The sequence below is a fragment of the Pogoniulus pusillus genome, chromosome 12, assembly GCF_015220805.1.
Source record: "Pogoniulus pusillus isolate bPogPus1 chromosome 12, bPogPus1.pri, whole genome shotgun sequence".
NCBI classification, from domain to species: domain Eukaryota; kingdom Metazoa; phylum Chordata; class Aves; order Piciformes; family Lybiidae; genus Pogoniulus; species Pogoniulus pusillus.
In genome coordinates, this window is record NC_087275.1 from 16,106,302 (window position 1) to 16,120,852 (window position 14,551).

Sequence of the window (14,551 nt, forward strand, 5' to 3'; positions counted from 1 at the left end):
TTGGCCTTGGATTATACCTCAAGCATGCAGCAGTTGTCTACTGACCTTTAATTTCCATTAATAAACGACATATGGGTAAAGTGGCAGAAGTGAGAGTGGTTATTTTGCTCATAGCTTATACAGCTACAACCATTATACATAGGGAAGTGCTGCACTGCCCTAAATGAGGTGTTACAATTGCCCAGAAGTGTTCTTTGCTGCAAGTTTCTTCACGTTATTATAGTCTAAATGTGACATTGTTTGGGGATAGGAAGAAGAAACTCCTTCCTAAGAGTGCAAAGGCTTAGATATCACAATCACATGGTGTCATTACATTAGGGGAGGACAGGTGATGTGTAACATAAATAGCTGGTCTTCCACAGCAGTTTATTAGGAAAATGACTACAGGTTATCTTAGAAAAAAAAATCTCTGTAGTTATAATCTATAATGAGGTTACAAGGGAGATATTCTCTTCCTTCCCTCCCTTACAATTTTAGTCAGAATCTGAATTGGAGCAAAATGCTTCTATTTTTAATATCTTGAGCTTTGTCCTTCCATAGTCTGGAGCTCCTTTAGTAGTGTGCACACCAACTGAAACTGCAGTTACAAAGCTGCATTTAAGTTTTGTTATATATTTTTATATATATATTTGCATATACACACACATACATACTATTAGAAGTGAATTTTTGTATTTATCCTATTGCTTTTTACAGTAAACAAACTTTTCTTCACTCCAAAAATTCCACCTTCTAAGGATGATTTCTTTCTAACACAGTGAAGCAGTCAGCCAGCACGTGTATTTGCATTAACACCTTCCTGAAGGAATAAAGCTTAACAAGTTGCATTGCAGCAGCTCCTTGATAGACAAGTTTATTGAAACAATTTCTAAAAGCAGGTATTCATGAATGTACTCCATCAATCCCAACAGTTCAGAAAAAAATGTTCAGTGTCCGAATGAAGTGTGCATGTTACAAATTGTACATTTTCAATATACTCTTTATACCACGTGACATGAGCATAAAATACAATGATTTCTTCTGTTATCCCATATGCCAATTTATTGCTACAGTTCCCCGAAAAAGTAGGGCACACCTAGAAATAGCTCTTAATCCAAGGCTATTACAGCTGTTCTCATGCCTTGAGCTTCAAGATCAAGGGACTAGTATTCTGATGTAAGTCAACAGGTTTTTATAAGTGTTTTCTTTTAATTTACATTTAAATTGAGCACTTTTCTTGTGAGACTATTCTTAGATGGTATTTAGAGGGAATATTTGAATATTTACTACAATATAAATACTTCAAATGATAGGATATAAAATTTTCTTCACCTTATTTTGCTTGACATCTTTAGCTATGCCAATCAGAAGAAATGGGTTCTATGTATGAAGTATAAAAAAATACAGAAGAAAAAAGAAGACAAATACTGAATTTAACCAAGTTGCATAAAGAAAGAAGGTCCAGAGTTCATGGGCAAACTTACTTCTATAAAATGAAAGGTATTTGGGACTTTGGAAGTGTTGTCACGTATACTCGTGCAATAATCACAAGTTCTCACTATATATCTGTATTAAAAAAAAGGCAAACTCATTAAGTAGTGATTTTAGTTTTCCTTTCTGTTTTAAGAACAGTCTTTTAAAGAGTTCCATATTCTGAATGCAAGTAAATTTTTAGCTATTCCAATTTGAGTGCAGCACAGCTACTTTTCAAAGGTCAGGTTGCATTTCAGTATGTCTCTACTCCAGCTCAAATACTTTTGACATGTTTAATTGTTTTGCCAGCCCTTTTGACCAATCATAAGATCATTTTCTTGTCAAAATAAGTACTTTTAAGCAAATGAAAACCTTATTCCAACAGTACAAGGTCTCTATATCCAGTGTGAAAGCAACACGATGGTATAAATATATGCATACATTGCATTACACGTAATATATCAGAACACATTCCAGTTAGCCATGGAACAATTAACAGGAGTAGATGACTACTAATCATGGGTACAAAGTATTTTTGTAAACAAGATTGAGAAACTTGAAGGAAAATTTGATTTCTGGAAAGATGACAATCTTGGGATTCCATTTTTCTTCTCAAAGCCTTTTTTTTTTCTTTTTTTTAAACTTGTGTTGTTTTTTTTTAAGGATGCTGTATATAAGAATGCACTTTGTATTAAAACGAAGATCAATACTTTACAGTTTAAGAAACTTTACATATGTACATAAATTACACATCAGGAATGGTTTTAAAGCTCAAAATAAGTTGTCCAAAAAAGTCTATTTTCCTTCTATTAAAATCTTTATCTCTTTTACGTTGTGATCATTTGCGACGGTCACGGCATGATCCAGTGCTCGGACACTTGCTAGAAGCTTTATGATCTGCTTTATGTGCTCCCTGAAAATGGGGAAGGTAAAGTCAAGACAGAGACAGAATAATCATGTACAAAAATTAGTATTTCAACAGAAGGCTACATTATGAATCCATAGAGCAGATGAGTTTCCAATAACTTCAGTTAATTTTCTTCTCTGCTTGCTTAGTATGATAAAGTTGGCTATCAGCTTTGTATTGAATATGAAACATTTATTTTGGGAGTAGGAATTAATCATACAATATGGTTTAGGACTAGATGCAGTATGATCTCAAGAAAATGTTTTAGATTACTAATAGTACTGTGCAATGAATCACAGTTCTCTGAGTAACCATAAAAATCGAGGCAGCAAGTTTGCTTTAATGCATGCCTTAAAAAGGTAGGAAGCTTGGACTAACAGACTGCATTACTATTCAGGTCGCTCTAGGAAGCTCAGAGAGAACAAACCACTAGGGAAACTGTACTTCTTTAGCTGCCAAGAACAATTCTGGTACCTTGATAGGAGGATGGACACAAAATTTGGACCAGTCTCACAACAAATATTAGAAGTTCAAAATTCATCTTACAAATGAGCTTAGCTCATCTGTGAAAAAGCATCCAACATCTGGAAAACGTGCACTAACAGACACAGGTAAAGATATACTTCCCTCTCAGCAGAAATTAATGCACTTTAATTTCAAGCAACTGTACTAGGGTTTTATATGAAAAGAGGTAACATTCTTCATTTATAGAAAGTGTTATTTCTGCTGCAGATTTATTTTATCTGCTTAAGGGAGGCAATGACAACAGATGTGTTAAATCTGGGGAAAAGCAAAGGGCCTGAAGATAGAAATTGTATTAGAACTTAATAGTAAAAGAAGGATTAACTGGAGGTTTCTCTTTATTCTCCCAATAGAAACTTTTACCACGTTATCTATTCAGATGGAAAAGAGAGTTCTTTCAAATCAGGAACAGGCTACCAAAAGAGAGAAAGTTTAATCTCTACTGGATTCTCTCAATGCCTTCGTTTCAGTGTCAGCACCATGCTAGGCTAGGCACTTCAGTTTCAGAAAAGGAGGAGTAACAAGTCTATTTTGAATCTGAATCATGAGGAAATTTAAAGTGGTATGTGACACTACTATTCTACTTTGGACATAGAGTTCTGCAGCAAAGCCTAAGAGTGGATAAAAAGTTGTTTGAGCACAACCCAGTGCAGCACAAAGCTCATTGTTCTCTGAAAATGAGATGAGTCACATGGCACAGCCAAAGGTGACTCTCAAGACAGAAAAGTGTCTAATAACCAACATGGTAACTGGAAATAAAGTGAAATAACAAAAAAAATTACCCTATCTCTTAACCAAGACTCTTCTGCTACAATTTAAAGGAACCATCTGTCCCTATGCTTCAGTGCTATGCCTAAGATCAAAAAGGAAGAAGGATCTAACCCACCAGAGAGCCTCAATAATTGAAGAGTAACTCAACAATGGCTCAAGCAAGTTCAGCTATCAAGAATGACCAAGGCAGGCAAAAAGTGGGCTCATCTGTCCAAGTTTCAGGTTCAAAACTATTGACCTTGAAACCTTTCCTTCTCCTGCAACAGCATAATCACAGTATATCTTTGGTTAGAAGAGTCCTTTGCGACCATCTGATCTTCCAGTCTTGCTATATTCCTGTCTATCAGTGCAACAGTTCTAAGTTCATTGTTGCTTGAAATGATACACCCACAGCATTTCACATTTCTTGACCAGCAGCAACATTTGCGCATCTAACCCGAACTTCTAACTTTGCCAGTTATCAGATACAAGTAAAACATCTCTTCAATATAGGGAAAATCAGGTTCATCTAGTTGTACGTGCAAATAAAATCAGAACTTTTGAACTGTACCCAAAAGCAGTTTGCAATTTAAAAGCCATTATGGAAACAGGCTCACAAGGTGGAAAGTCAAAAAATCAGTCGCTATAAAATTTGCCAGAACCAGTGACCCTAAGCAGTAGTAGTAGTGCAAAAGATACTATGAATGTTTACAGATGTCCAGCAGGTGATGCCTTCTGATACTATAGAAAAAAAACAACTCCCTATCCATCATAGTACTGCAGCATTTCTGAAGTTTCAATGCAGCAGTGCAGAGATTATTTGCCCCCATTTTTGTGCATCAGCAAAGTAATACACGGTACAAGAATTGCAGCTGCATCAACTCCAATTACCTTGCATTTCTTTTCTCTACATCAGAGCAACCAATGCTGTTTCTATAAATTGTATCAGCCAGATGAACAAGGTATCTACAGAAGTTTTCTAGCTGAGGGATAGTCTTCTCTCCTTTTAGATTAGCGAACCACTGTTTAGGAAAGCAAGCAATTACCTAGAGAGAACAGGAAAAAGAAAATTAGAACACAATGTAACAAAAATTTTAGAAGCTATCTAACATGGCTTGTGCCTTCTGTCTGGAAGAATGCAGCAACAAAGCCCAGCTGAGTGACACAGTGAGAAACCCACTGAAAAATCTCACACAAAGATCCAAAATTCAAGCAGTAAAACACTGAAATCAATGCTGCATATAAACTATCTACAGGCATGAGCCAGAGAAGGTACTTTGTTTAGTTTGGTACTAAAAAAAATACATCTATTTTTCACTAACATCACAACTTTGAGATATCAAAGCCAACATTTTATAGGCAGCCTCAAGTTTTAACTACATTTTTCCTTCAGGTGAAATTTGTGATTTACAAGTGATTTTAAATACTGCTAGATTTTACTTACACTTTGAGCTTTCTTAATGCTGTCCTCTCCATACTCAGAGTTTTGAAAAGCCATAAGAATATATCTGTTTAACAGACCATCTATTGACAGTTCCTGGAGAGTTTTGTTTGAAAGGATTCCATACCACTGGAGAAAATTTCCTAATAACTGAAAATACAACACATGGAAAAAAAAAGGTATTAAAAAATTTACTGAAACCAGGAAATTGATCAAATACTCTAGAACTTCTTCAAATGCAAGAACATGACCAAGTAAGCAGTGTAAATATGCCTTCTATTATCATCAAAACTATTCAGCATCCATAAAGTACCAGCTTAGAGTGCTATAAATTATTATACAACAACCACCACGACTTTACTCATACTTTGCACAAGAAATCAGAACAAAAAAGAATTAAAGTTTTAAGTCACCTTGTTCTCAAAACTTAATGTCAATGCCAAGCCAAATGAGGCCCAGCATATGCCATACAAGGGGCAAATTCTCAGTCCTCCTGACAATGAAATCTCTAGCTACTCTGTCAGCATACCTTTATTTCCAAAGCATGGTGACACAAGCGACACAGAAAGTGTCATAGGGGAGTGCTGGCTAAGCCAGCCCTGTAGCCTCAATTGCCCAAGGGGGTATGGGCTGTGGAGAACTGCTGCTAGCCTCATACAAGAGAACATGACCAGTGGTTCACTGCTGAGGCAAATCCGAAGGAAACAGTACAAGCACTTGCATCCCAGCTTCTATTTCTGCCTGTCTGTGATGCTATAACTGACTTGCTTGCACAAGAGATGCATTTTTAATGCTTGCCTAAAATAAAGCAGCAGTAACAAGGTGCATACTTCTCAGACTGAGAGCTACTGCCAGAAGCAGGCAATTTCACTCTTGAAAGAGACACAAGCCCTAAATAAGTGAAATCTTTCACTTTTAAGAACAGCATTTCAATAAATGAGCGTAACTATTTTTTGCTCTAGACAGCATTTAAGAAGTTGACTTTTATTTCTTTTGAAGTGAAAGAAATCAGAGTCAAATACTTTTAAAAAAAAGTGACTGCAACCTTATTCAGAATGCAGTTTCTCTCACTGCTGCAATTTAAACAGAAAATTCCAGATAAGACTTCTGTTTGCAGGATCACAGAGATCAGCAGTTCAATCAGCATGGCTCTCACGCTTTTCTGTTTAGTTGGGAGCTTATTTTGTTTACCTCCTTTTATGGAAAATAAAGTACAGTCATAGCTGTTGTGTGTTCTCCACACAGAGTCTTTTCATCATTTCAATTAAACTAAGATTACAACTGTTCTTACACTTCAAATACAGAAGTGAGCTTTCCAAAAGAAACCAAGTAACTTTCATGAACACTATCTACCAAAAAACAAACCCCAAACCAAACAAACCAAGCTCCCTCATTCCCACATGAAATAAATAAAAGCAGTATATTTCATTCTGACAAGCACACTGACATTAAAAAAACAACCCTGTCTTGAGTATGCTAAGTACACCCACAATGCACGAGTTAAAACGACAGTGCTTTCACTCAACAATCTTTCTGAAGAGTGAACAGCGAACAATGAATGATCAAACACTAAGAATCCCAACTCAGAATTCTTTCAAATGAAGTTAAAGCAATTTCCACCTACCATTTTCCACAAGTGTGAAGAGGATTTTATTGCTACACTGTCTAGACCAAAAGATTTACCGGATGTATTTACTGACTTACCTTAACAGAGGACCAAAACTGACGTTGGAAAAACAAATATGGACCAGAGTTCTTGTTTTCTAAGATGCTGGAAAGTAAGAGATTTCTTTAATGAGCAACCAAGACCACCTCTGTCTGGCGTTTGCTGGCTTCCTCCTTCCCACACACAGTTCATTTCTATAAATATTCCCTTCCATCCTGCTTGTCTTTGCTAAATCCTCACAACAACAATGAAAGATCTCCTGTATCCATTCAGTGAACCATATTGGGAAAAAAACCCTTGTTAACTATGGACAGAAGGCATCATCCATAGTTAATAAAGGTCTAACATCACAGTTGAAAGCAAACTTACTTTTTTGGATATAAGGGCATGAATACATCATCATCTAGTGTTCTCCTCATTCTTAGCAACAATGCCTTTAAAAGCATCTGAAACAGATAAATTTTTTTTTAAGTGTCCAAAGCACTACTTAGTAGTTAACCACCCAGAGACTAATTTTCAAAGCAGCAAAGAACACTTGTGACCATAACAGTAAAAGATATGCATACTTAAGCACACAAATGAATAAAGTCTTAGAGAAGTCTATAATCATTAACAAAGCAGAAATTTGACACTTCCCACCGCCTTCAGGTTTTACTGAATTATTTTATATTAAGCTTGGCTACACAGTTAGCTTCTGTGAAGCCAGGGGTTTTGTCATTTTTAATCTCCTGTTAACTTTACCATGCATGTACACTTTAGCCTATCAGCTGTTATCTAAGGGCAATGCATATGTTACAGTAGCTACAGCACCTGAGCTCATGACACTTGCTCTTGTATTCATAAGACATAAGTAAACCAGTCACGTTTCAAGGCAATACATTTGAAAATGTTATAAAGATCTAAAAAAAAAAAGTAAAGCTTGACTATTTGTAGATAACTACTAAAGCAAAGCTACAGACCAAGCTGTCTTAGCATCGTTCATACCAATTTTTATATCTAGCATCTATTTTCGGGAAGACTCCACCAAGTCTCTCCTAATTTATCACTGTACTTGACTCTTCATAAGTCAGCTGTCAGGCATTTAATAATTATGCAAAGGATTACAAAATAATATAACTATTTGTAATATAATATGAAACAATGGCAAAATTATCTTTCCCTCTCCTAAGCATGCTGGGCTCTCCATCATAGCATATTAAAAAAATTCAAATTTCTTAAATATCTTGCATAAGTTAAGGAAAGAGACCAAAACAACTTACTTGTGTATTTTTGTTTTCTGCATTCACCACTGTGGGATATCCATCTACTAGTTTCTGTACAATTGCTACCATTCTAGATGTTTGTGTTGTGGAAAAAGGATCCCATATATTTTCAGAAATTACTGTAAGAAATGAAAGAATTATTCCACTTTGCAAATTCTTAAACACAGGTACCAAGACAGACAATGGTTTACAAAACATTAAAATCTCAAAGCACAGACAAGCACATTAGGTTCCATACCCCCACCTTTTCTCCCATTTTCTAAGACTTTACCTGTTAATTTAGGAATAATAACTCTCTCTACGATGGTAGGCAATAGCGAAATATCAGCATCATCTTTCACTTGCTCCTGTTCTTCACAGCCATAAAACAGCAATGATTCAAACCACAACATAGTCTCAAAATCTCGACACTTGCCCTGATAAAAAAAATACAAACACCACAAACAAAACACTTGAGGTTAAATTCTTTGACAGAGATTTGAAGTCAACATATTAAAAAAACAGTATTATATATTCAGGTTTGACATTCACAAAATAGAATAAAACTACGTTAAAACAGCCCACTGAGTGTGCTAAGCAGGCAGGGTAAGCAGAAACTGAGCATAGTAACAACTTGAAAATCTAGTCCTGTTTTGTCTACATGTCAGGTAGGAGGAAAGGAGGAGAGAAAATAGTGCCTCAAGAACAAACAGTTTCTTAACCTGGCATGAGGATGAGCAAATCACTTTGGCTCCCCTACTGATTTGTGAGAAGTGAAGACAATGTTCTGCCTCTTTGCCTGGACACTACTAATCATGCCTTCACAGGTCACTCTAGTGTACATGTATCAAAACCAGAGGAGGAAAAACAAAGTCAATTTTCTATAAATCAGCCAAATGAACTAATTAATTCTATAACCACAAAATGACTAGACCTAATGAAAGTAAAAAGGGGTGGAAGTAAGACTTGAGGGGTTTTTTTTGGTAGCTGTTGCTCTGCAGATCTAAACTTCTAATTACACCTGAGCTAAATAGCAGCCCACAGATTAGGCAAAAGTCAAGTACAGTTAATATGTGCTGCTTTATGTAATTATGCCTTCTGCATTAAACATCTCTTTTTTTGAATGCCTTGTAATTTGTTCTAACAAAATGCTTAACAGCACCAGCAACACCAAGTAGTGAAAACCATTAGATTTGAGAATTCTGTGCCATGTCTCAAATTAAATTGAGTTTTGTTTTGCCAGACTGGGAAGTCACATAGAAATAGCCTAGGGGAAAGGCAAAAGCACAAAACCAGTTTTAAATTTAACGAGGACATCTTCACAGATTTTTTTTCCCTCTTTTTAGTTAAATACTCTGAATGCTCTCTGAAGAGAACTCAAGTTTCCCTTCCTCTGCAATCAGAACAGAGGGGATGGAAGATCCCCTTCTACAAGTAGTCCCTTGGTAATTTAGAAAAGAAAAAAACACAACCCCCCCCCCTCTGAATAAAGACAGTCACTCAGTTGTGAGACTGCACTGTAGGGAGGTGAAGTTTTTAAAGGGAGGAAGACAAATCTGCCTTATTAGCCTAGTTTCCTAAAAATACCCCAAGATTACACAACTGCTCTCACTCTGTGCCTTGACCCACTCCCCAGTAAAAGCCAACATGACAGACAAAGAGCCCACCATTACTGTGAAACACCTGACCTCAGCAGAAATCTCACGAGAGCTTTCACTGGTAGGAAAAACAGAGTAGAAGTCAAAAGCTACCTGAACTGTTTGTCCTGATGGATATATATGCATGATGGTCAATGAATATTTTTCCAGGGGTACTATGCTGGGCTGCAACAATGCTGTCCTGCTTTTCCTGTGTTCTGTACCTAATAACTGGCCAATGAGTACTACAAGGAAGACTTCGAAGTTGCTAGCCAGGGTATGAAGTTGTAAGTGAGAGAAAGAAAGGTATAAATGTAGAGACTTAGGTTGTAGGTCAAGATAGAAATAGGCATCTTACTGTTTCTTCAGAAGAGAAAGTAACTCTACAATCACATTTTTTCCTTAAATATTTTAAAACCTAAATATATTACTTAAGAAACTATTTGACTTTTTGGTCTACACTACTCAATGATAAGGTATTGACATGTGCTGAATTGAACTTTGGCCTGCTGAGAACACAGAGGACAATAATCCAGAAAAAAAACATAAAAGCTTCACCTCAAGAGGTGTACCTATTTGAAACTTTATTCCTAGAACACACATTTGCAAGATGCACACAACAAAGGTGTAATTTACTTTATTCTGCAGAGGTGTGAAGGAATTGCTATTTAGAAGCTTATGTAGAAGTTGCTTGGAGTGGATCTTACCTCCAAAGGAGTCCAGATAAGCAGCTGAAGTCTGATTAAAGGGTTAAAGAGCTTTGGTAAACAGAGGCCAATATAAGCATCCTTATAGGAAGCAAAGTACTTTGATCGCCAAGCTTCAAACTGTGACTTAATGCAATCGATTGAGTAAAAGCTTTCCAAAACATCTTCAAAAACTTTGCTGGATTCTTTCAATATACGATCTGGTGGGGGAGAAAAACAACAGTACTAAGTTCATCACCCATTCCATGGAACACCTCTTTCAAGAGAGACTTTGATGCTCGCTGTCGGCAGCTGACTCCTATAACTGAAAACCAAAAAAAGCCATCTCCTTTAGAAGCATGAGAATGCAATAGACCCTTTTATCACAGGGCTTGCTTTAAACACTTTGTGCAAGGATTTTCAGTTACCAGATGTTGGACAGGTGATACATTGGGCTACATGCCCTGTGGATCTAACTTCAAAGCTGCCCTCCTTCCGCACAAGAGTTTGAAACAGCTGATTTCCAAGTCCCTTCCAACCCAAATTAATTTATAATACTGCTCAAAGTGTACAGGAAGGCATCTCAGGTAAGACATCTGAATCAGCATTTCAGACAGGGTCCTGGCAGACTGCTGAACATAACATGGCTGTTAGCAGCTGGCAACCATTACAATCCCTTAGCAGCTTCCTGAGATTTTGTTTTATTTACTGTACTAGAAGTCTATACAGGCCAAAACATTTCATCCATACATTGTTTTCACAGAATGACAGAATCAACCAGGTTGGAAGAGACCTCCAAGATCATCCAGTCCAACCTACCACTCAACCCTGTCCAATCAACTAGACCATGGCACTAAGTGCCCCGTCCAGGCTTGGCTTCAACACCTCCAGGGATGACAACTCCACCACCTCCCTGGGAAGCCTATTCCAATGGTGAATCACTCTCTATGAAGAACTTCCTCCTAACATCCAGCCTACTTTTCTCTTCATATTTTCTACTTCTCAGGCTTAGTGTCATTTGAATCAGTCATTGTATTCTGCAGCCAATGTTTTAAATGCTCACTTACAGTAGCAGCCTGTATATAACTAATATAACTAGCATGCACCAGCAGGTAGAGACAGGGCTGAGGAACATGTGATGATGTCATATAAACAAACTTTTCACACTGACATCAAAAAGATGCTACAAATAATGTTAGCAGCTCCACAGTGCATCCCTCCGTTGCATATAGTTCACTGCTGATTCTAGACTAACATGAGAGCTACAAAGGATGAAATGCCTTTAGAAATACCACACTTACTCAAACTGATGAAATTCCTATAAAAGGCTTTTGTACACATCCAAATACCACATTATAAAGAGCAATTTGGCCACACTGAATTTTAATCCACATAATTTAACTTTAGCAAAGTTAGTTATAGCACCCAGCAGCCCTAAACAGTTGCTTTATTTCTGAATTCTCTGCATCCACAATTTCGCTAAATCAACCAGCAACTAAAGGTGGGGAAACTGTCTGCACTTCTGAAAGGATCCAAGTGCTAGACAATTAACTGCTTTTAAAATCTGTCCATACTTTGAGTCTCCACAACCACCTACTGCAATGACTTTGGCATTTTTATTACACTCTCTATGGGAAGTGACTTGTTTACTTGAAATCTATTCTATCACATCCTTCCATGTCCCATGTCAACATTCTCCTAGCTGAAGAGTCTAAAGGTGTTTGAAGCCTCCTCATATACAACGTAAGTAGTTCTACACGTGACACTTGCTGCTCTTATTCTCCATATGTCTTTTAAACTGATTAAAATCTCTTTCATCAGAGAGAATGATAATTTTACTCATGTTCAAAACAAGATTAGGATTACAACAGTGATGCTCCATATTCATTATAAAATTGCAGATAAGACTCAAGTCAAGTAAGCACCACAAGGTTATTTCTGCAGTGCTTACATTCAACATGTTTTCTATCTGCAAAATTTGCCAGGCTGTAGTAAGAGACTACAAGACTTTTGTCACTATTTCTAGATGCTTATGCAAAACTCCAGGAAATACCTCCTATCAAGCAAAGAAAGGTTTCTACAGCACTGATGTCCTCAGACTTTCACAAGTAAAATCAACAGATATTTGAAGAATGATAAACTACATTATAAACCGTAGGGAACGCTTAGTATCTGCAGAAGGTATAACAATGTACTGCTTGCTAGCAAAAGAGTGTTTGAATTAAATAAAAAGAACCTCAGTTAGCAGCAAGCTACACAACAAGTTGGAGTAGAGAGACTGTTTTGGTCACACTGGAGCTCCAGCAAGGAGCAGTTCCTAAACTGTCTCCAAAATATGATGAAATACACAGATAAGGCTACATTTGGATCTTTTTTTTTCCTTCCCTGCCAAATTTCCTGTATTTTTAAATGTAAAGCTTCAGTAGCTTTTCTAACCTCGCTCCATGTTGAAGTTTGTAATATCCGTTGAAGTTTCCTCATCATCGCTGGAAAGGCCTTCCAGGTGATCTGCCATTTTCCCAGTTTGCTCTCTTGCTTGTCTACGACGAGTTCTGGAAAGGACCAGCAGCATAAAACAGCTTATTTCATCCCTCCTATACAATGAATACATCCACTTAAGCTTGTCAAAATTTGCAGTGCAAGGAAATCTACACTGAATGAAAGCATCAGCTATGTCACTACCTCAAATATTCCACTATGTTGCTCTCTCAAACAATGGATAGAAGAGAAACTATCAGAGATCATACAAGTGTGGAATAGGTTTACTATGCTTTATTTCAGTGATTTTAAACCAGCATCACGTAACAGTGCTTTGGTTTGTACAGTTGCATGAGAATTGGGGACTTTCAAGAATATTCCCTTGGGGCATATCAGCTTAAGTGTTTATTCCCTTTGCAGGAAATGAACATGAGTATGTCACACAGGACAATTGTATTCTGCAAGTAGGCAAAAATTACTAAAGGGCAAGAAATTTTAGTACTCTACCTTCTAGCCTCTCTTTCTGCAGTCCGACGCTTTACTTGTTCTTGATAGATAACTCTGTCTCGTCCAAAAGATTCAAGATTTGGTGCCATCAGTGCTTTATCTGTAAAATTACATTGATAAAAATTAAAATGCTTATCTATGATTATAGAAATATGCTATAGGCAGTTTCATAAGAGCCTTTTACTGACTTTGAACTAATTTGAAGTAGAAAGCCAAAGTTGTCAAAAAGATGTACTCAGAAGCCTGGATTTGCAACTGTAGAGGTTAAGAGAGGAAGCAGTGGAGACCAGAAAAATCTCCATTTAAATGTCAGATAGTTTTCACCACACTTCACTCTTGTCCCTCTCACAACAATGCCCAACTATATGAAAGCCAACATTTTTAAACAAAAATTGCATGAACTGAATGTTCCAAGACAAAAGTAGTCCTCACATAAACATGTTCACCACAAATCTTTGGAGAAGAAAATGAAAGAGAAAGGTAGAGGAAAGTCACCGACAGGAGCAGGAATACATATTGTTTCAGAGTTCTAGCCATAGTGGTTTCTGAAATTTTTATGGTTTAGATCACCTAAAAATTAAAACTCATGAAAATCCCTGGGAATAAATCATCTTCCCTCCTCTTTTTAAGTTGCCATTCATTGTAGATGTTCCTGATTATAGGAAATACAGCTAACTAGTGAAGCTGATCAGCAACCAGCATGCAGACCCAGGAGTGTTTCCAGTTCATCTTTTTCAGATGTCAGCAGACTTTTGAATGTTAGCTAGTGCTCAAATCCACTAAAATATAAACATCAAAATTTAAACAAAAGCCTACCCAAATTTCAGGAGTAAATTTGCATGTTCTAACTAAATCTATTTACAAATATGTCATTTAAAATATTAATGCTAATCTATGTCTACTCTAATTCTATACCACAAATACTAAGAGGAATCTTAACACAGAGATGAATCTATCACTTGTCCAACATTTAAAATGTTATTTAAATCTGAGCTATTTGTCTTTACACAGCAGAAAAGCAACAGTTGGTAGACTTAAATTCACTTCTAGCCCTTTAGTGTTCTGACACAGTATGAATAAAAGCAGATCTTCTCTGTCTCCAATACACATCAAATTGAAGTGTGGCATCAACTCCTAGTCTCTGTGATAATGTGAGGGACACAACTGAACTATTTCTAGATGCAGTGAAATCCAGTCTCAAGATTCCCAGATTCTGAGAGCTCTCTTTAAAAATCAGTCTTGACAACTATATTTTAAGCTTCTT

The 14,551-nt window shown here is 36.8% G+C and overlaps 1 protein-coding gene across 1 annotated transcript in view; it reads right to left on the reverse strand.

Moving 5' to 3' along the window:
- Positions 1-837: 837 nt before the first annotated feature.
- Positions 838-14,551, reverse strand: part of PAXBP1 (PAX3 and PAX7 binding protein 1) — a 28,982-nt gene continuing 15,268 nt past the window's right edge. The window contains exons 9-18 of the mRNA XM_064152431.1: positions 13,288-13,387; positions 12,739-12,854; positions 10,324-10,523; positions 8,272-8,416; positions 7,998-8,119; positions 7,108-7,184; positions 6,777-6,843; positions 5,076-5,222; positions 4,523-4,677; positions 838-2,365 (exon numbers count right to left, since the gene is read on the reverse strand). Coding sequence (XP_064008501.1) covers positions 2,248-2,365; positions 4,523-4,677; positions 5,076-5,222; positions 6,777-6,843; positions 7,108-7,184; positions 7,998-8,119; positions 8,272-8,416; positions 10,324-10,523; positions 12,739-12,854; positions 13,288-13,387 — 1,247 coding nt within the window. The 3' untranslated portion in view covers positions 838-2,247. The remainder of the gene's footprint in view (positions 2,366-4,522; positions 4,678-5,075; positions 5,223-6,776; positions 6,844-7,107; positions 7,185-7,997; positions 8,120-8,271; positions 8,417-10,323; positions 10,524-12,738; positions 12,855-13,287; positions 13,388-14,551) is intronic.